This window comes from Callithrix jacchus, chromosome 4, assembly GCF_049354715.1.
Source record: "Callithrix jacchus isolate 240 chromosome 4, calJac240_pri, whole genome shotgun sequence".
Lineage (NCBI taxonomy): Eukaryota > Metazoa > Chordata > Mammalia > Primates > Cebidae > Callithrix > Callithrix jacchus.
In genome coordinates, this window is record NC_133505.1 from 11,001,773 (window position 1) to 11,024,837 (window position 23,065).

The 23,065-nt window shown below is 43.0% G+C and overlaps 1 protein-coding gene across 2 annotated transcripts; it reads right to left on the minus strand.

Annotated features, from left to right (window-relative positions):
* Nucleotides 1-12,982: 12,982 nt before the first annotated feature.
* Nucleotides 12,983-17,802, minus strand: ID4 (inhibitor of DNA binding 4). Of its 2 annotated transcripts, XM_035294801.3 has the most exons (3): nucleotides 16,974-17,802; nucleotides 16,549-16,607; nucleotides 12,983-15,967 (listed from the first exon to the last, which is right to left on the minus strand). In XM_035294801.3, exons 1-2 carry the CDS (start codon nucleotides 17,412-17,414, stop codon nucleotides 16,563-16,565), a joined length of 486 nt encoding a protein of 161 aa, XP_035150692.1. In that variant the 5' UTR covers nucleotides 17,415-17,802; the 3' UTR covers nucleotides 12,983-15,967; nucleotides 16,549-16,562. The 2 variants fall into 2 exon arrangements, with proteins under 2 accessions (XP_035150692.1, XP_035150693.1); XM_035294802.3 differs by lacking the exon at nucleotides 16,549-16,607.
* Nucleotides 17,803-23,065: the final 5,263 nt, after the last annotated feature.

Consider the following 23,065-nt stretch of genomic DNA (forward strand, 5'->3'; position numbering starts at 1 on the left):
TGGCACCACTGCCACCACTCCTCCTCCCTATATTGTATAAAACCATGTGGCTTTGCTGAACAGGTCTGCAAAATTAATTATACTGTGAGTGCTTGGTAACCAATGAATTGTAAATTGTACATTATTAAAACAACATCAGAGCGCTGACTGATCTATTATTCTTTGGGGAATGAACGAAGATAAGAGCTTTATATGCATTTTAGAGGTCCTTCTCGCCACCATGCAGCAGGCATGGAGAGGAAATACAGAGTAGTTATTCTGTTTTGTTTTGTTTTTCTGCAAGTTGGATTAAACAGAGTGTCATTTTTTTCTGTTATTAAATTGTTATTTGTGCTCTCACATGTCAGTTTGCAGCATCTAATAGGGTAGTGGGCACTCAATAAATGCTATTCTGTAGTGATTGTGATAATATGTAACCATATATGCTCATCCACAAACGCAGCACCATGTCAACCTAATGTGAACAGGAGATATATGATGTGACATGGCATCATAATAAAATAAATTGTGTTGATGTAGTGCTTCTCTGCAAAACCTCAGGAAGAATTCAGAGCAAACAGTCGGAAACATAAAAAACGTCAGCTGAGTGTGCACCAGGGGCCTTGTGGCTTCAGTTGAAAAGGAAGAATCTGGAAGAAATGGCTTTTCTTGTCTCTTCCTTCTAGACACAACAAGATTACCACCGGGAGTTGTTTATGAACCTCTCTTTTTACTGAACTATTTCCTCCATGCAGAATTTCTCAGAACCTTTCTACCTGCCATCATGATTCCTTCCAGGCGCGCCACACAGTTTTCCATGGAAACTCTCACTTTCTGTAATTGACCAAACCTGCTGTCCCTGGGACTGTACCTGCCAGTCAGTCACGCAGCATTGCCCCAACAAGCAAGCGTTCTAGCTAAGAGAACCGAAACAGGTCCCAGGCAAACCACAGACCACTCTGCCCCTCAAATAAATAAACAGTTAAAATCCCACCATTGCAGTTGGAAATCAAAGCCTCAGGACTCAGCTCTCCCTCAGTGCTGTGCAGGACCAGCGACATTATCTGGGGCTTATGCAAAACGAAAAGGCAGGCCCATTGTTAAATAAAATTGTTAAGAATTTCAAGACAGTGAGAGACGAACATTAAAGTAAGTGTGGGCCCATCTATGTGCAGGGTATTGTTCAATTACACAGGTTGCCACCCAGGAAGCTGGCTGTTGTGTACCAAAAGTTCGGGAGGGCGTCTGTATTTTTTTGGTGCATTTTAATCTTCTAGTGGCCTGATTGGACCGTCAGGCAATTTCAGCATATCTTTTGCTGGGGGAAGGACAGTGCCATTCATTTTTTTCCCTATTTGGAACTTCAGTGAGATCACTCTTCCCTCTCAATGACCAGGTAGTGGCCATTTTGCAACCTGAGACTACTATGGCAAAGCGACGGGCCAAAGGGGAATGATGTCTTATGATCAAGCTGAAAAGGCTTTGGGAAGTGGTGGGAGCTCAAAGCTGCCTGTGAGAGACAGATATACAGAGAGATTGCTATAGAAAAATAGACAGAAATCAACTTTCTGATAAGACATTCTTAGACTCAGTCATGTTATGATTTTCCCCAACACTATACTATTGCATCTTGTCCTCCAAAATGCCTCCTATGATTTTGAGGAAAAGATGGCAATGGTTTCTTTCTTTTCACTTATTTATTTTTGAGATGGAGTTTCTGTCTTGTTACCCAGGCTGGAGCGCTTTGGCGCGATCTAGATTCACTGCAACCTCCACCTCCCGGGTTCAAGCAATTCTCCTGCCTCAGCCTCCCAAGTAGCCGGGATTACAGACATGTGCCACCACGCCCAGCCAATTTTGTATTTTTATTAGAGACGGGATTTCTCCATGTTGGTCAGGCTGGTCTGAAACTCCTGACCTCAGGTGATCTGCCTGCCTCCCAAAGTTCTGGGATTACGGGCATGAGCCACCGTGCCTGGCCTTTTATTTTTAGGGGACATGTTCTCACGTGTTCTTTCTTATGTTTGGTGGCCACAAAGAAACAGGAGAGTAGATGAGTTGGGAATGTCAGGGAAGCACAGGGACCCGTTGTTGGGGAGGGGTTGAGGTAGGGGTCATGGTCCCAGTGTTACTGGAGAATGATCCCACTGCAGCAGACAGCAGTTGCTCGGGTGGTTGGCACAAAACCTGGGTTAATGAGCCGTGCCCAGACCAGCAGGTCTAACTTCCTAGAAGGGCTGCCTCTGTCCCTGTGACATGTCACTCCTGTGAGAACCTCAGCCTCTCTTCTATCTGGGAAGGATGGTTATCTTCAACTGGACAGGCTTGCTGATCATATTCTGGCATACTTCTTCCTTTCAGTATCTTTATCAACAGAACTACACGTAGGATCTTTAGTGGAATTAATAAATCAACCCAGAGGGGTCGGCCACATAAGAAATGAAATTACAATAGCCAAGATATGGAAATAACCTAAATGTCTGTCAATGGATGAATAGATAAAGAAAATGTAGTGTATATATACATACGGGAATATTATTCAACCTTAAAAAAGAACGTAATCCTCCTATGTGTGGCAACATGGATGAACCTGGAGGACATTATGTTAAGTGAAATAAACCAGAAACAGAAAACCGTATAACCTCACTTACATGCAGAATGTAAAAAGATAAAGCTCATCAGAGCATGTTTAGAAGAGCAGTTACAGGGAGGAGCTGGGGGAAGAAGGAGATGCTGGTATAACTTTCAGTTATACAAGTTAAGTAAGTTCTGGAAATCCAATGTGCAACATGGTGACCATAATTAATGATATTGCATTGTGTACTTGAAATTTGATAAGAGGGTAGAACGTAAGTGTTCTCAGCACCCACATGCACACACAAATGGTAATGATATCAAGTGCTGGATATGTTAGCTCGATTGTGATGATCATTTACAACGTATACGTATGTGAAAACATAAAGTTGTATACTTTAAATATATACAACTTTTATTTGAAATTGTGCCTCAATAAAGCTGGGGAAAAAAGAAAAGAACAGGTAATAGCAAGGCTTATACTTCTTTTGCTGCTTTATAAAATGGATTTTGCTTTTGCTTTGGAAGAACACCAGCAGAGAAAGTAGTTCTCAAAAGGGGAGTTAAAGTGCTGTTCCAGCAGGCTCTGGATTAGCCGAAAGGTCGAAGCTGCCCCTGGACAGGGAAAAGAGGCTGGCTTCAGGCAATAGGCCCTATTGAGGAGTGCAGTGTGCCCTAAAATTCAAAAGAGGGCAGCAGACAACTTGCACTGCCTGTAGGACCGGGAAAGTATGTAACTTGAGGAATGTCAGCAGGAAAATTTACTGGTTTTTCAAAACGCATGTCATGCTAGTGTTAGGTGAACCAGAAAACTGTGTTTCATACATTGTGTGTTTAAGTGTAAAAGCAAATATTTGATGAATGGGATCTGAGGAGCTTTGGTGAAGTGGGGGGGGCAAGTGCGGGTGGATTGTCCACCATGGTAGACTTGTGCCCAGTTATTTAGTGATATAAAAACCTGCGTGGCCAGGTCAGCAAAGTTTAGGCCAGAGGACATGAGAAGTAGCTGTGGCGTGTGAGGTGAAGCAGCTGCGTGTGTGCTTCTGCAGTCTTCTCATTGCTCTCACCTATTCTCTGCCATGAGTGGGACGCCCCCTCACGAAGTGTGTGCGGTGCTTCTCTACTGGGTCAGTTTACAAGATGCGAGAGAAAGTGATTCTCTCTGAGATTTCCCAGCACTTCCAGAAGAAAGAAAGTTTGTGTTAGGAAGGACAGGCCCCAGCTCCCTGGGGATTCAGGGAGGCTGTGGGGAGCTGGAGTGGAGAAGAAGGGAAGGTTGCTGAAGGAGGAGAAGCCTGAAGTCCTCAGGTTGAAAATACAAACGTTACCCCCATCCTGCGGAATATTGGGATTTCATTCCTAGGATCACCCAGCAGACCTCGGTTTCCGGGAAAAGATGATATTGTGTTTGGATCCTAAACACAGCTTCTCAAGGAAGTTCTGTGTCTTGGCAGGGGAAGAATGTGAACAAAAGGCAATCTTATTTTTTAAATAAATCTTGAAATGATATTGCAAGGCTTATGAGGTCTCTGATGACCTTTTTTTTGTTTGACCTGGTTTTAAGTAATTCTGTAAACTGTAAAGAGCTTCTACTAAGACTTGTAAAAATGCACATCTTCTTTTTATATATAACTTCAAAATTAACAGATACTATACTCTCTAGATACATACCTGATGCTGGATAAAGGGTTTCTGAGAAATATGTCCTAAAATTTTGGACTGATTTAATATTAAACAGTTGCTACAGAGCTGAGTTAATCAGCTCCTTTATAGATTTTGGTGAAGAGGATTCTCTTCATATGTATAATAATAAAAGACTAAACTTGCCAAAAGCTCTCAGGTCTTCAGTGACTGTGTATTTCTTTGCATTCTCTAAAACATCGAGGCAGGAGATTATTTTTCACTGGTGTTTTACATGTCAGAAAATTAGAACTGCAAGGTGATCAAGTTGATAGCGTGTTTAGTGCCTGTGCGATCAGAGTTTCTGGAGCTCCTGTCGGTATCGTTGGAGTCGCCTGGTTGGTTGCGTAGTCAAGGGTGATCATGAAATCTTTCACCTCAAAACGACTGTTGATGAAAAGATACATTTCTTTTGCCAGAGCAGTCCTCTCTAGCGTTTCAAAAACAATAATTTTGTTCTCTTAGAAACGTAGCCCTCTCAGAAATAACTCCAGTCAGTCCTCGAATTACAAATACAAAAAGAATGGCTGTGTTTACAGAATTTTTATAGGAGAAAAATGATCTATTAAAAAAACAAAAATATATGCATCAGAACAAACAGGAATTTTTGAAAGAAACAACTCCTAAGCTAAATACTGAAAAAAGAAATGCTGTGATAATATAAATGATTCTTCTGTATACTGAACTCAGTAAAGGCTCCTTGACTGTGGGTTTTGAAATTTTGCTGGCAGCTCTGCCCCAGCTTAAGTCATCTTCCGAAGGACACATTTTATTTTATTTTCATTTTTTTTGTGAAGACAGTGTCTCGTCCTGTCACCCAAGCTGGAGTGCAGTGGCGCGATGGTGGTTCACTTCAGCCTTGAGCTCTCGGGCCCAGGCGATCCTCCCACCTTAGCCTTCCGAGCAGCTGAAACTACAGACACATGCCACCATGTCTGGTTAATTAAAAAAAATTTTTTTTTATACTGACAATGTTGTGCAATGTTGTTCAGGCCAGTCTGGAACTCAGGCTGAAATGACCCTCCTGCCTCGGCCTCTTAAAGTGCTGGGATTACAGCAGTGAGCCACCACGCCCAGCCTCCAAAGGCACATCTTAAAGCGTCACAGTGTTTCATTTTCGGTAAAATGAGGGAGTTTGATTTCATTTCAAAATTCTGTTATTTTCTGATTCATTGAATTATTTCAGTGAACATAACAAACTTCCAAATATGGGTGTCTCTACCCTGTTAAATTAATCTCAGCTTTAGTATATAGGGAAGCATAGCCACCAGAAATTATGTTAAACATAAATTATAAAAGGTACATTTTTCTAAGACATGAAGAAATATATGAATTTTATGCTGTTTTCAACCTTAATCTGTCTCTGAAATACCACTGGGTATACTCTGTACCACTCTATTATTATGTCTTTGGTTTTCAAAATCGTTTTTCTACCAGGAGAATATTATTAGGGTGGCCCACTGACTTGGCCCTGAATCTCGGGTTTCATGTATAGAGTTCCTGCCTCTGTCCCATCCTCAGCATTTATGTCCGTCCTAGACCACTTAGTTAACTATCAGAAAATAGATCCAAAAGCAAACAAGCATCCCGTCTGACCATGTTAACAGCAGAATCAACAAATACAAGGCCTCCTTTTTATTTCCCGGAAGCTGTTGCCTGGTTTCTTCTGCTGTCTCACTCCTGCAGTTCTTTCTTTTTCCTCAGACCCTCGTCCTTCCTCAAATCCTTCTCCTTCCATCAACATTTACGTCATTTATGTCTTTGGTGCGCAGAGAACTTCAGGTTTATCCTGGAGAGAAATAAATGAAACAGAAAATAGCTTCTGCACTGGGAAGGCTTAAAAACCTCTTCTCCCTGAAATGTTTGTGCATTTTTGAAATCTTTGTCCTCCATATGGACTGGACACACACACATACCCTGCTCCCCTATTCTTCTTAACCCCATTCTCATACTGGAAGAGGGCAGGCACACACTAATTCCTGTCCCTCTTCAGCAAGCATGCAACTTGCTGCAAACTACCTCCTTGAAGCAGCCAAATGCATACAGATAGAAATGATTAGAGCAGAGGAACTTAACAAATACTGAATAAGCTCATGTGCCTGACACTGTGCTAGGGGAGACTCTCAGGGCTGAGTAGTACTGCGTTACCATTATAAGAGGAAGTTTTTAAAAAGGCTCAGAGAGGTTAAGTAACTTGCCTGAGGTCCCACAGTAAGTGTTAGAGCTCAGAATCTAATTCTACAAACTTAACTGATTTTTCCTTTTATAAAAGATCTTATTCAATTTCAGAAGAATTGAACCTAGTTTTTTTCTTCATTGTTTTTAATTCGTGAAAATTATATACAATTCTATGAAGAAGGCATCTAATATATGAAATTAAGGTAATTGTGTTTTATACCATGTCCCAATTTTACATGGATTTAGTATTTTAGTGTTAGATAGTCATGAATTAGGATAGTTCTAAGGCAAATACAGCAGTTGGGAAAAGACCATTTAGCCTTTTTTTCTTTTCTTTTCTTTTTGAAACAGAGTTTTGCTCTGGCACCAGGTGCAATTTCAGCTCACTGCAACCTCTGCCACCTGGTTCAAGCGATTCTTCTGCCTCAGCGTCCTGAATAGCTGGGACTACAGGCACACGCCACCATGCCCGGCTAATTTTTTGTATTTTAGTAGGGACGGGGTTTCACCACGTTTGCCAGGATGGTCTCTATCTCCTTTCATGATCTGCCCTCCTCAGCCTCCCAAAGTGCTGGGACTATAGGCATGAGCCACTGTGCCCGGCCATTTAACCTCTTTTTCTACATCACGCTATAGGCAATCCCTTAGGATGATATACTACACTAGGGGAAATGAAATACATTTTTCTAAATTCGTTTTTCCAGAAGAATCTCTTTACCATTAAAGCAATGCTGCTCATGGCTGCCTACGTAGGCCTAGTAGCTTCCCCAAACATCACACAGAGGTCATTAGAGAAGGTGATGATTTGGAAGGACATAGAAGAGGGTGAAAATTCTTTCTTTCAGGTTTTTTCTTAGAAAATAAAATGCTTTAGTGTGAAAACAAAGTGGGTCATTATAAACATTTTGACACATAGCTAGATTGGAATGAAAATCAAGGGTATGGAGGACTCAGCATCCTGAGCCTAGACCTGTTCCAGGATCCCACTCCAAGGTCTCACATATGCAGCAGCTCCCTCCTGGGCATCTCCTATTACCAACTTCCCTCCTCCCATGAGCTATTATTGCCACTTCTGTTGATATTATATTAACCTTTCCTCTTTACTTGATGAGAGCTCCTGGGAAATTGGAAATCGGTGTCAAAGAAACACACCGTGTGTGGCATAACAATAATAGCTTACACCTACATATCATTTCGTGGCTTACAATACTGTTTCTCAAAATAGGGTTCCTGGGAGATTGGCCTCATTCACCAGGGAAAAGCTCGTATACGGACTTCTGGGTGGTAACCCCAAACCCGATAAATCAGAATCTCAGTGGTGGGGGGACCTGGATTACGGGAATTCAGAAACCCATCATTTAAAGATCTCTCCAGATGATTTTTATATATACCAAAATTATAACCATTGTCTTGTAAATATTTTCATATATGTTACTTTCTTTTTCTCTTGTAAGAATCCTCTGAGTTAGGTTAGGATTATTATATACTCATTTTACAGATGAGAAAATTGGAATCTGGAAAAGTAACTTGCCTGAAGGGACACAGCTAAAGAGGCACAGACCTCTGACTAGAACCCACGTCTCTGGGCTTGGCCAGAGAGTCTCTGCCCTTTCCCCACTCCACACTGTTTCTGTAGACTGAAGGATAGGTCTGCACACACACATGTAGTGGATATAATAGTGAAGGACAACACAGGTTGAAATTCTTTCACGGAATGTGCTTTTGGTGTTGTATTATATCTAAAAGTACATCACCAAATCCAAGATCACATAGATGTTTTTTCTAGAAAATTTTCTTCTAGAATTTTCGATTTTGACCTTTATGTTTACAATGTAATGGTCTATGATCCATTTAGAGATAATTTTGTAAGAGGTTTAAGGTCTGTGCCTAAGTTAATCCAATTTTTCCAGCATCATTTGTTGAAAAGACCATCTTTCTTCATTGAATTGCCTTTGCTCATTTGTCCAAGAGCTTTGCAGTTCTTGATCCTTGTTATTAAAGTACTTTACCTGTGCTCTCTTTTAAAAAAGGTAGCCAGATCAGTCCAACATTTAATATTTATTTGCTCAAGATTTGAACCCCACCTTCTTAGGAAAGAAGGCAAGTTGTAGATGAGGATAGGGAACAAGATAAACCACTGAAGAGTAAACTGGAATAGAATCCATCCACACTGAACTTTGTGGCCCTGGCTTAGAGATGGGAAACCAGATTCTAGATCTGACTCTATCACTTTACCTTTTGAGTTTCTGTCTCCTTCCCTGGAAAATGAGAGGAATGTTATAATACATATTCCAGGTTTCTTTTTTTTTTTGAGATGGAGTCTAGCTCTGTTGCTCAGGCTGGATGGAGTGCCATGCCACAATCTCAGTTCACTGCAACCTCCACCTCCCAGGTTCACGTGATTCTCCTGCCTCAGCCTCCCTAGTAGCTGGGATTACAGGCACTTTTGTGTTTTTAGTAGAGACGGCATTTTGCCATGTTGGCCAGGCTGGTCTCTAACTCCGGGCCTCAGGTGATCCACCTGCCTCGGCCTCCCAAAGTGCTGGGATTACAGATGTGAGCCACCGTGCCCAGCCTCCAGGTTTCTAATTATATGATTCCAATTCGAGGGCCTCCGATCATGGCAGGGGTAATGAAAACTTCTATCTGTCAAAGTCTTTCCCATTCATGCAGCAAGCTTGCCCTTTCAAGACTGACTCATGAGGATTCAGTGCATTAATCGTGACTGATCCATCCCACGTCACTTCACCAATTCATGAGAGTAAAGGCCTAAGAAACACATGCAGAGACTTAACTGTACAATTTTTCCCAAGTCCCCTGCTTGCTCAGACCCATCACAACCTACGTCAGTGGGAGTCATCTCTCCTTACCCCACATTTTCATCTCAGGCACTGACGTGTCTTTGTATTGTTATTCCAACATGGGTCAGAACTTTCTTTTTTTTTTTTTTTTTTCTGTGGATACAGGATCTGCTCAGCCTCGCTTACCCCCTTCTCAGTCTCTCCTTCCAACTCTCTTTGCTCTAGGCTGACCACACTCCTTCATTCTCAAGAACACGTAGCTTATCTATTTTCCATGTTTAAGGCAGCCAAAGGCTTTTAAAGATAATGAAAATCTCCAGACTGCAATTTTGAGCTGCAAAGAATTTGCTAGATTTGCTGGCACAAAGAGTTACAGGAATGTTCTTCTAGTACTTGTGGTCTGGAATCCTTGGAGGGTCAGGGATCTACCAGAAACACAGACATGTGAAAATCATTATAATATAGCAGGGGGCGTGGAGGCTGTTTGGGGGGTGAGGAGGGGAGGCATCACATAATTTTTGCTGAAGAGGTAACAGTTGAGTCTTGAGTGATGGTCAGGTAGGAGTTTAGCAACAGTCAAGAGTGAGAGTGAGGGTCTGGGATCGAGGCAGGGGTATCACAACATGCAGAGAAAGAATGAAAGAGAGGATGTCATTTTGAATGTGGTTGGCTCAGCTCTTACTTACAGGTGGGCAAGGCTGACTTACGTGGTTTGGCCGTCTGGGCAGGTGCCCCCTCCTTCACCGCATTGTTCTACAGTCCACGTGTGTCCTTCCTGAAGTTGCTCCCTTCTAAACTCTCAGGAAATCAATCATACACTGTCAAAACTAACAAAATAAGCATGCTTTGCTGTCGAGCATGTAGAGGGCAAGATCTTATCATAACATGTGCTTGAAGGCAGCCAGAAGTGGAGGAGACAAAGGACTGGTGGGAATTCCTCTTTTTTTTTTTCCAGACAGAGTCTCTCTCTGTCACCAGGATGAAGTGCAGAGGCACGATCTCTGCAACCTCAACCTCTGGGGTTCAGGTGATTCTCCTGCCTCAGCCTCCCCAGTAGCTGGGACTACAGGAGCACACCACCATGCCTAGCTAATTTTTGAATTTTTAGTAGAGGAGGGGTTTCACCATGTTGGCCAGGATGGTCTCGATCTCTTGACCTTGTGATTTGCCCGCCTCGGCCTCCCAAAGTGCTGCGATTACAGGTGTGAGCCACCGCGTTCAGCCGGGAATGACTCTGGGAGGATCCATAGGTTCAGGTCATGAGGAGACCTTGCATGCTGCTCCAAGAAACTGGACTTGCCTACATAGGCAGGGCGTGACTCCTGAGAAGTCATGCAGTTAGAGCAGATGGAAAATAGAGAACATAAAGAAAGTTGAGGCAAGGACACTAGACTAGGAGCTGACTGGGAGTTCATAGCTGGGAGGCTGGGGAGGAGCTGAGAGAATTTTAGCAGGAGTTTTTGTGCTCCGTTGAATAGGATGGGGCAGGAGACAGGCATAATCCCAGGTTTCTGACTTGAGTGATGACAGGTGGCATCAGCCAAGATAAGGAATTCAGAAAGAGGGGCAGTTTTGGGGAAGACCATCAAATCCTATTTTGAATCTACTCCTCTTCAGAGGTGGAGAGGACCAGAGGCAGTTAGATATATTGGTCTTAAGCTCAACTGCAACTCAATGCAGATGAAAGGGCAAAGGAGGAGCGACTAAATAATCGGAGAAGAGACTCTTAAGACGGCATTCAGTTCAGTTCAACAAATATTTTACAAGGTTACTTGGTTAGGCACTGCAGGACATGCAAAGAAAAGTCTCAAACAAAGAAGCCTACTTTGTTTTAACTACAGCTGTGGACTGAGGTTAACTTCTATGAAAAGTGTTTCCAAGAATTATTGCTTAAGTAAGTTGTAAAATTTTGGTCTATAAGTTTATGTCTGTTTTCCTGACTTTCTCTGAGGTTTGACATACAAATAAGAACTTCCCTCTTTCTCGCTTTCTCTGAAATTGTGAAGTTAAAACCAAACTCTAGGAGATGATTTATACACGACAGTTGATTTACCTGTTCTTTCATTTCTGTTCTCCCTTGTGCCTAAACATAGTACGGTTGGATACAGCAGTCCAAAAAAATGGAAGGTACATCTTTATGGAAATCCCCAATCTTAGAAACTAAAACTGGGGAGAAAATAGAAGAAAGTTTACTCACTTTTTAGAGTAAAAATCGCTTTTGAAAGATATTTTTCTGTGTGTCAGGGAACTATTTTTATACATACACAGTCATACTCAACTACCGTCACTCAATTAACTGCTAAACTTTATGAAGGAAATGCTATTTGAAAAACGTTTAAAATATTTTGAGAAATATTTAAGAGGATATTTAAATACTTAAGAAACAGCCTATGAACTTGCATGAAGAATTCTACAACTACAATCTTTCCTTTGGAAATTAAACTTTGAAATAAAAGATAAAATTTTAAAATGTGACTTTTATATGCCTTTCCTAAGTCCTTATAGGTATTTTATATCATAAAGAATTGAGAAACAGTAATTAAAAGCAAGTAATAGTGTCTTGTTTCACTAGAAATTTGTGTCTTTTGCTAATATTCATGTAATGGCATTGATCATTTTTAGCTAAAGTGTGAGGTTTCTTACTGAAAAAAGTATCATGGATTCATGTAGAAAATTTTTCTTGGGTCTCTTTATTTCAACATTTTAAGTTTTATCTTAGCCAGTGGTATACAGATAATGCATTTTGTTCTTCTTTCCCCAGAAACTGATGTGTTTACTCTTTTATGGACTCAGAGGGACTTTTCAAGTTACCTCAATTTTTATAGCTCTTTTCATATCCCATGTGTGCATTTACTGTGAAGACTTAAAAATGATGGACCTCCAGCACCCTCATAATGGACTTGCACCCTCATAATAGAAAACCTTTGGCAATGTGGTTGAGACCTAAGTTTTAGCACTTAGGCAAAGCTTTTTAGCTGGAGCCAGGATATCAAGAAGTGTGAAGGAGGCACTTGAATGCGAAACACACTTTTAAAAATTCATTGCAATTTGAGAGCATTTTCAATTAAGTATATATGACTGCGGGTTGTGTCCCTTGAACAAATTAGTTCCCTTTTGTAAGGGTTTTATCTTTTAAAGTATCGATCAAATCAGTGCTCAAGGTAGAACTGTAAGTTACAATCCTAAAACCTTTTGGGCAATGGTTCTAATTAATATAAGTAATATTTTAGCAAAATACCATGGGTTGTAATTGAAAGAAATCATCTGGATCTGAAGAATACCTACTGAGGGCAGCCCTATTAAGATTCATTCTGAGACGGGTTAAATTAATTTCCTGGACTGGCAAAGTAGAAATTGGAAGGTTTTCCTTCCTCATAAGCCTGCAACGTTTAGTGTTTGGCCCTTTTGAGACCCAAGGGCTATCTGGGCTGATTAACATATATATAATTAAAGTGCACTAGCTAGAAAGGCAGAGCCAGTTTCATTTGGCTCTGTACTACTGTGAAATAAATTCCGTCTACATTAACTTTTTTTTAATTAGTTTTCCCTGGACATCACCCTGCGGCTTCCTATCCTAAGCAGGCACTGGAGTGGAGAAGCTTCGCCAGCATTCAAACTAGATCTTCTTTCCATTCATTTTGCCATTTTTCATAACATGGTAAGAAACACCGCAAATAATTGAGGTGATCCATCAAGAAGTATCCATTCTTGATAATAAAAAAAATGCATAACTCAGTAAAAGTCAATTAAAAACCACAAACTCCAGAACCTTTTGCTCAGTGAAGATTTATTGTTATAGAAGGCAACTAATACAATAGATTCGTGGGGTCGAAATTTTAAAAAGTTCTAAAAAGGCAGTTAAAGCTTGACAATAAACTTGAGTAAGGTTTACACAATACCAAAGTATATTAGTTCTTTGAAATGAAAAGGTATTTTTCCTTTAACACGAGATGTCTGAGATGTCAGGATTTTCTAACATTCTTAGAAACAGCATCCACTGTGTGGGATACTTTTTTTCCTTCTGGGGTTTTAAACGAGTCTGCCTCTTTGGTTGGGCCTATATAATGAGAAGTTTACGAATGAAATGAGAGAAGTCAGGATATTTTCCTTTGTTAAATAAAGCATCTGAATAATTAGAACTACGTAGATAAAAGACTCAAACTGTTTTTGTTATCTGGTTGCCATAGCCAGCATTTCTATGGAATGTAGTATCTTGTACAACTGCATATAATTTTTTTTAAAAAATAAACAATGACTTTGTTTCTTTAGAAACATCAAATGCTGCTTGAGTGTCCAAAGGGAAAATGCCAACTCTTTGAAATGCAGTATCTGAAACACTTTTCTTTTCTTTTTGTTTTTCATGCCCCAAATATAAACTTTAACTAAGGAGTAACATCTATCCTCAAAACCCAGAAATATCCATTTGTTTTGAGGTTCATAGTCCACCAGCGTTAAGTTTTAAACTGTGCCCAAAGGCTTAGGTAGGGTTCAGCAGTCAGGCATGACAGATGCATAATTCTAACCAACAGTGCACATGTGACATGCTTCCTACTGAAATTAAACTGCCAAATAAAAAGGAAGGATTGTGCCCTTTTTAATAACAAAGAATGCAGTCGTTAGAATTCTTCAGATTTGGAATTCCAGCAGTGCTCTAGTGTTTTCTTCTTGATGTGTGACAAGAATGAATAATATCAAAAATAAAAATAAACCTCATCTAAACAAGCAGTTCTTTTGACTTTATAAGGTTCAACATCAAATACATCAAATTCTAAAAACACTCAAAGACCAGTAAAATATCAGAGCTCAGGAAATAACATGCTGACGATAGGATCAATTTTTAAACCTTTTGATTGACTTTAACCTAGTAGCGTTAGTTTTGTTCATTTGTTTAGACATTGCCACTTCAACTGACTACTGGGGACCACGGTATTTCATATTCATATAAATATTTGAATTTGACCTCATAAAAAGTCCCTTGGGTCTATAATACTTTTATTCTTGTATAATCTGAAACAAATCCTTTCCTTTTAAAAATCAAACAGACCACGTTATACACACAGTTGACTATTTACAAAGCACCCAATTAAATCCTACTTAATTCTCTTTCACTCTAAAAATTCCATCTAACTTGTGTGTCAAGTACCCATAACATTAAATGCATAATGTTCACAAACCCTGATAGTCCTATCTAACCTGGAAAATATTACCTTCCTTAAGGAGAAAAAAAAGAGCCTTTAAAAAAAAAAATCAGGGTAAGGTTTTAAAGAAATGAGACCAGAAATCACAGTACAAGACAGAGAAATCTATTTTAATATTCACATGTAAAAGTTACACATCACAAGAGATTGGACAGTAGCTTAGCGTAACTAACATAGCTATAGTGAAAATCATTTTTATAAAAAAATAATCTAGATGCGGTCATCAGAATTTTTGGTCTGCTTAAGTTAATGTTTGAAGATCGACTTTTATCCCTGCTTGAAGGATTTGCCATTATGCCTTTTTTTTTTCTCCCACTGCTGCCTATTAATATTCTTTGGAGGAAGGAAAGCAGAAAGTGTTCATTTCCAAGAGTTTGTGCTTTGGTAGCAAGCAGAGAACATTTTTTCATTTCTGTGATTTAAATAATCTGTACAGACACGAAACTTAGTGACATTAAGCTTTAGTGTAAAATGAAGAGTGATACGCAAGTTTTTTTCACTTTGATAAAACAGCAGGTTTCGTAAACTCCTTAAGGATCCAAGCATTTCCTCATCCTATATGCAAAATTGTTCAGAATCCATATTGACCTCAGTTGAAAAACAAACACTTACTCTGTATATATTACACTATAAAACCCTGCACTTAAAACTGATAGAGTATATTCTCAACATGTATGCTTCAAATACAAAGATTTCAGTCTATGTTGAAGAAAACACATTGGAATGGACTCAGAACAAGTTTAATTTGTGATTAAACATCTCATGCAATCATGCAAGACCACTAGCTATAACTAACTGTTACTTCCAAGTCTATACTGGGCAAAACAGAAGCAAATTAAAAGCCAGGCCAAACAGAAAAGACATTCAAGGTATCAAGAGCTCTGTAATAGAGCTGAAAAATAATTTTCCAAAAGAAATATTCCCATAGATTAAAAAAACACACACATAATATTTACAAAAAAATATTTAATTAAAAATATCTTATAATTACAGTAGTCTATTAAAGCATATACTTTCTCACTTATAGGACATCTCTATATATACACGGTATGAAATGTCACTCAGTTATCTATACAATATGTAACATTCTTGCAGAGAAAAGTTCTCTGCCCCGTTATAACCATCTATTTTAAACAATAGATGTAAAAAAAATATCTACAATGCTCTGGTATATTAGTAAAGCTTCAAAACAAAAAATTGAGCTCCTTGGTCAGCAAGTAGGCTTCTAAAGTCGGATCTACTCTTGATCTTCTATTTATCAGTCCTGTCACACTTAAGCTTAACAGTTTAACTGCACCTCCAAAAAACACAGAAATGTACAATTCACAGCAGTTATAAATGAAGAGACAAAAGAGAATACATATGTAAGAATGTTTATGAACGTGCAAAGAAAGAATGAAAGTTGTATTTTTCTTTCCTCTCTCTCTTGGAATGACGAATGAAAACGTTTCTAGGTTTGCTGATGTTTTTTCCTTTCCTCCGGTGGCTTTTTCTCTAACTTCTCCTCTTCTCCCTCCCTCTCTAGTGCTCCTGGCTCGGGCTCAGGCGGCCGCACACCTGTGGAAGAGGAATGAATAGAGGGGGTGTGTGAACCTTCTCGCTGCAGACTAACTGGCGCCACCGACCAAACTCAAGACATGCTTGATCAACAACCCAAAACAAACCACCAGGTCAGACAACAGCCGCAGCCCGCGACCGGGCCAGGCGCCGAGCAGGCAGCTGCGGCCCTCGGGAAGCCCGGAGAGGAGACCCACTCCGGGGCCCTGCCTGCATCCCCCTTTGTGGGTGACAGATTGCACGGGGGTGGGGGACACCGGGGCAGCTCCCATGCCCGCGAGGGTGCCTGCCCTCCTTCCGGGGCTAGGGAAGGCAGAAAGGCCCGCTGATAACCAGGCGAAGCACGGGGACCGCGGGGACAAGGGCTGGCCCGTCTCCACTGCGAGTGAACCTTGAGGTCTAAGGCGAAGTACTGGTTCACTTGCTACTTGGGTGGCAGGGAGAGAGAGGGTGTCTACTTGCTCGGGAGTTTGCTCTCAGAAACGCTGGGGGCGGAGAACACCGCGGTGCCTGGCGCCGGAAGCCCCCGGGGACGGGCGTCTCTGGTGACCGGCCACCCGAGACGGGAAATGCGCGCTCACCTGGACCGCGCGGCTCAGCGGCACAGAATGCTGTCGCCCTGCTTGTTCACCGCGCCGGCCTGGAACAGCAACCGAACACCAAGGCAAAGGTGAGCGGGCGCCAGCGACGCCCTCGCCTCGGTCCGAGAATCGTCCTCGGAAATCGGGCCGACGCTCCCAAACCCAGCCTGCAGCCCGGGGGGGCCCCTCCGGGCTCGGGCGGGACTTGACAGCCCCGGGCGCGCTCAGCCCCGAGTCCCGCCCTGTGCGTCCTCCCGGACCCGCGCTCGCCGAGCCCGGCCCGCAGCCGGCGGCCCGGGGCGCCCGGAGGAGCAGGGGGAGGGGGCTGTCATTCCCGGCCGGTCCCTGCCGGGAGGAGGGCGAACACCCGCGTCCCACCGCCCACCTCCCGCCCCCCCCCCCCCCCGCGGTGCCCGGCCTCTCACCGGGTCGGTGTTGAGCGCCGTGAGCGGGGTCCGCGGCGGCGCGGCTGGACAGGTCCCGGCCGGGTGGTGCGGCGGCGCGGGCGGCGGCGGCTGCCTCAGCAGAGCCGGGTGCGTCTCCAGCGCCAGCTGCAGGTCCAGGATGTAGTCGATAACGTGCTGCAGGATCTCCACTTTGCTGACTTTCTTGTTGGGCGGGATGGTGGGCACCAGCCTCCGCAGGCGGCTGTAGCAGTCGTTCATATCGCACTGCAGGCACAGCGCCGGCTCGTCGGCCGCCGCCTCGGCCGCCTTGCAGCGCGCTGCCGCCGCCGCCGCCGCCGCGGCCGCCGACCCACCCAGGCTGTGGCCGTGCTCGGCCAGGCAGCGCAGCGCCAGCTCCCCGCCACCGCAGCCCGACGGCGCCTTGCGGCCCGAGGGGCGCACCGGGCTCACCGCCTTCATCGCGAGCGCCCTGCGCCCTGATCGAGCGGACCCGCCGGAGCGAGCGAGGGAGGCGGGCGGGCAAGCTCCGAGCCCCGTCCGCGGCAGGCTCCGCTCCCTCTGCTTTCGCGCCCGGCGCGCTCGGGGCACCGCGATGCTCCCGAGCCCAACAATTGACCGGAGGGGCGCTCCGGGTTTTGCGAGGGGACCTCTGCTCGGCGGGCGATGCTCAGCCCGAACCAAAGGCAAGGAGAAGCAAAAGCACCGGAAGAAAAGTGGCCCGCCCGGGTCCCCCAGTCACTCCCTTCGGAGCTCCCACTAAGCCCGGCCGTGGCCGCCACGCTCCCCTAGCCCGGGATCGCCCCTGTCCCGGCACTACTCACAACCGCGCCTCCTCCACTACGCTCTCTCCCGGCCCGCCGCGCAGCTGTATTTATAGAGCCGGGTGCTGGGGGCGGGGCCAGCGCGCGGGCCGGGTCGCAGCGCGAGCCCAGAGGGGCCCGCTGGGCGCGCGGGCGGGTGCGCGGAGGGAGAGGCGCGGGCGGGGGCTCCGGGCGGTGCTGGGGGGCGGGGAGCCGGGTGGAGGAGTGGGCGGGGGGTCGGGAGTGGCCAGCCAATCAGGCGAGCAGTGCCACCTCGGGGAATGGCGCTCGGGCCAATGGGAAGGGCACTCCGTTCCGTCAACGCTGTGGGTCCGGGTTCTGAGAAACGAGGGCTGGGTGGGAGTCGGGCCAGGCTGCTGTGTGCCCAAGGGAGGGGAAAAGAGAGAGCGAAGTTCCTGTGAAGAACTGCGGGAATGTGCGGCTGGAATTCACTCTCCATCGCCCCCCTACCCCGCCTCGGCTGCTGGGGGAGCGGCTGGGCCCTGCTCGCGAATACCCTGCCACTCCTAAGAGCGCGGGATTCCAGTGCCATCAGAAAGACACGCTGTTCAAGAAGGCACCTTCATTCTGTTCTCTATTTCCCCTCTCCATTTCATTATTCGCCTTTTCACATTTGCCGAAACCATAATGATGGAATGGAATGTGTAGCTTTTCCGTTTTCTTTTTTAAAAATGCGAAAGCTTAGCAAAAGTAGGAAAAAAAAGAAAAAAAAAAGGAAAGAAAAGAATGCCAAATCGAATGCAGTTTTTGGTGAAGGGAATATAAATAAAACAAAAACGAAGGGGAGATTCTTTTACCCCATCTAAAATGCAAAAGTGGGCTCAAGAAATGCAATTGCCTTGCGCATTAAATTAGAGCACGTAAAGATTAAAAATGCATGGACACGGAATATTTAAAATTCCATTATGACATATAATATTAATCTGTTTTATGTAAAATTCATACCTGTAACTTAATTTAGGCCATTAATGCACAGTTTCACGTATTAGCATACCCCGCTTTAAATAAGGTGATGAGAATTTCAGTGTCTCCTCCTTTGACAACAAAGCATTAAAATTCACACTTCCAGTCTCTGGGGTCCTACTTGGGCCCCACCCTGCAAAAAAAAAAAAAAAGCCTGTTAATTAAGGGCGTTATTGCGTTAGATTTCTTATAGAAAAGCTGTCCTTCAAATGTTCAAAATAAAATTGCACAATGAGCTTTGGTGGGCATTGTGTGTACCGTTCAAGAAAAAAATTGAGCTTTCAGATGAGAAATGACCATAAAAATTCTCAATGTGGAAATGAATTTTGAGTGCCTTCATTCTGCAAATCCTCCCACCTTTAGACACGCTTGGAGATGAATTAACCCAAGAATTTTCTTCATTTGTATACATGACATGGATTGGTGTCTTAATCTTCACAGATAATTGAAAGGAAAGGACATGGACCTCATTTCTTCCTGTCCACCCCTGTATGGACATTTTCTTCCTTCCTACAACCCTTCCCAGAACTGAAATGCCTGCACCAGGCAGATATTTTGTTTAGCTGTGTCTGTACTTTATGACTGCTGCACTATTCCCCAGAGCACATTCCTTTTTCCTGATGAAATGAGGAGCAACTATTTAATGCTGGTTTCACAGGTAGACGCAGTAACCCTCCTCTCCCCTAATCCTTGTATGTTACTCCCGCTAATAATTGTTCGGAAACAAGTGACATTCTCATTTATTTATGTGCATACATAGATGGTGTATATATGCATTTATTGAGAAAATCAGAATTATGAAACTCAAAAGAAGGGCTTTCTTCTAAAGACAGGCACAGTCATATACATCCTTAAGTTAATGCAAATACAGAGAAAATGTGCTTTTCATTGGGGAGTTGAAGAAGCAGTACTGGGGTAAGCTGTTACCTTGGAGCCAGTCATATGAGCACAGATGAAAGTAATAAATGGATGTATGTACAGATGTTTTGTTCCATTGATTTTTCTCTTTCCTAGAGTTTAAAAATTGCTTCCGAATTCAAAACCCAAGACTTTCTTCTATTTGGCAAAACAAAACTATGCTGATGTGCCCAGGACACTCTTAGATTTAAAAACTTTACATCTCCTAACTTGATTGAAGTTTAAGTTTTGAATATGCGACACAAAGGAAGAATCATAGCGACCTTTTTGGAATTTGCTAAGTCTCGGAAAGCCATGCCTCCTCGGGTGTGACAAGTGCCAAATACTAAAGTTTCGGCTTTTGTTGGGCATGCTCTGTGCGACGGGCTTCAAGTTAGAAAGAGTGAGTTACTCTGTGTGGGTGGAGTGGATGGGGTGGTTTCAGAGGAATGTATCTCCGCTGCAAGATCAAGAACACCCGGGAAAGATGTGATCCGTGAATCCTGCCGGCAGAGTAGGCAGCAGCAGTTACTGTACTCCTTGTTTTGAAGGTTGGAAGGCATGAAGACATTAAAAAACTAAAGTGCTACCTAAAAGGCTATACTATGGGAATAAGCAATATGATCCCCGGTTTTTGGTCCATGAAATCAGAGTTCTAGGGGCTACACATCGTATGTTTTTGTGTTCTTAGATATAGAGACTTACGTGACATCAAAGCTGAAATCATGAAAGACTCCTGGCACTGATAGTTCAAAACAGAGTTTACCCAGCAATTATCAATCAGATTTTTTGGGTAAACCTTACAAGCTACATTATTTCTACTGTGCAGAGAAGGTAATTTAGTCTGTTGGTGACTCTCTTTTACATCAAAGTGTTTCACTTGCACTTGTAAAAGTGACATGGGCTAACCCAAATCCTTTTGTCATGGAAATGCTAGAGAGTCCCAAAACATACCTCAGTAGGAACCTGGAAGAAAACATTTATAGGAGAGTTGCTCGAAAGCCCTGGTGGCCAGAGTCATGGATGCACCTTTCCTCCAGACAAAGAGCTGTGCTGTCCTCCCTGAGATATATTCTAGCTACTAAATCAGGCCCTCGCTGAACTGCGACACCCAGGCCTTTAGAAGTCATGATCACCCTGTGTTTACATGAAGCCAGGGTATGGAAGCATACTGTACGATTCAGTCCCAATGCCTTTTTAGGACTGGATGCTTCTCTCTCCATATCCTCCAGGGAAACAGTGAGTGGGCTCAGACACAGATAAACATGAATGTTCCCATGCCTTGGTCACTCTGGGTGTGTGTTCACAGAAGGAGGCACATGCATCCTTTCAGGGCATAAGAAACCACTGTGTACTCTGCAGCAGGAATGTCCCTTGCTCCAAAAGAGTAAGTTGGGCAATGTGGCAATTCAAGCTCAAGGCTGCTTTATCAGGCACTAAGTGTTACAAAATTACTTGTGCTACCCTTGGATTGCTGATACTAGTCCCGGAAACACTGATAACCCTTTAGTTTGCTAGGTCCTGGAAAAGGCTTGTAGCAAGAGGATGTTGTACATTGAACGTGGCTGGGCAGATGTGGCTGTCAATAACACCTTATTTTGGGAGTTTTAAAGGTAGTTGGTTTACATAAGAAGTGACTTTTTGAAAGCCCTCCCTTAGACAGATTAAAATACAGAAAATGGGAAGAAATAAATGGAATTTGTTTTTACCGTAGGAGATAAAAATAGCATGGACTCTGAAGTGAGACAGCCTGAGCTCCAATTTTGGCTTCTTTGCTTATTAGTTTTATATCATTAAGCTAGATTCTGAAATTCCTATACCTTTCATATTTGAAATGAAGATTAAAATTTTATTTACTTTATAAGGTATTTAAGAGATATGGTTTCTGTATAAGAAATTCAATAAAGCTCTTAGAATAGTGGTTGGCACATAATAAGTGGGCAAACCATGTTAAAATGTGTTAGGCTGGGTGCAGTGGCTCACTCCTGTAATCCCAGCACTTTGGGAAGCTGAGGCAGGTGGATCACAAGGTCAGGAGTTCAAGAGCAGCCTGGCCAATATGGTGAAACCCCATCTCTACTAAAAATACAAAAATTAGCCAGGTATGGTGACGCATGCCTGTAGTTCCAGCTACTTGGGAGGCTGAGGCAGGAGAATCACTTGAATGTAGAAGGTAGAAGCTGCAATGAGCTGAGATCATGCCACTGCATTGCAGCCTGGGTGACAGAGCGAGACTCTGTCTCAAAAAAAAAAAAAAAAGTATTATCATTTTTGGCAAATATCTCTCAGACTGTGGCCTGACTTTTCATTCACTTTACACTCTCTTTTTAGGGCAGAAATTTTAATTAATTTATTTATTTAGGGACAGAATTTTTCTTTTGTTGCCCAGGCAGGAGTGCAATGGTGCAAGCTCAGCTCACTGCAACCTCCACCTATCAGGTTCAAGGAATTCTCCTTCCTCAGCCTCTCAAGTAACTTGGATTACATGGGCATGCCACCACACCCAGCTATTTTTTTTTTTTTTTTTGAGATGGACTTTTGCTCTTATTACCTAGGCCGAAGTGCAATGGCACGATCTTAGCTCATTGCAACCTCCGCCTCCTGGGTTCAAGCAATTCTCCTGCCTCAGCCTCCCGAGTAGTGCACCACCATGCCCAGCTAATTTTTGTATTTTTAGTAGAGACGGTGGTGCACTATGTTTGTCAGGCTGGTCTTGATCTCCTGACCTCAGGTGATCTGCCTGCCTTGGCCTCCCAAAATGCTGGGATTACAGGCATGAGCCACCACACCTGGCCTAAATTTTGTTGATGTCTAGTTTACCAATTTGTTCCTTTGTGGTTCATGCTTTTGATATTGGATCTGTTTAAGAAATCTTACATAGCTCATGTAACAGGTTTTCTCATAGGTTTTCTTCTAGAAGTTGTATATTTCTTAGGCAGGTTTGCATGCATGGTGTGCAGCTTATGCAGTCACACAGGGCCCTGCACTCGGAAGGACCTTATGCTTGGGTTGTGCTCTTGCCATCTTGAAATTCTTAGTAACTTTTGTACAAGGAAGCTGCATTTTCATGTTGCATTAGGACCCAAAAATTATGTCTGCAGTCGTTGATTTCTGTTTTATGTGTAGGTCTATGATCCATTTTGAGGTTATTTTTGTATGTGGTGCAAGATATGGATTGAAATTAATATTTTGCATATGTAGATCCAATTGTTTCAGGACTCTGTTGAAAAGATTACCCGTTTTCCATCGAATTGCCTTTGTGCCTTTGTTAAAAATTGATTGTGTACAGTGTATACGTATCGGTCTACTTCTGGCCTCTGAAATCTGTTCCATTAGACAAATTGCCTGTTTTTGCACTGCTACCACATTTTCTTGATTACTGTAGCTTTATAATGAGGCCTGAAATCAGATAGTGTTGAGGCATTGATC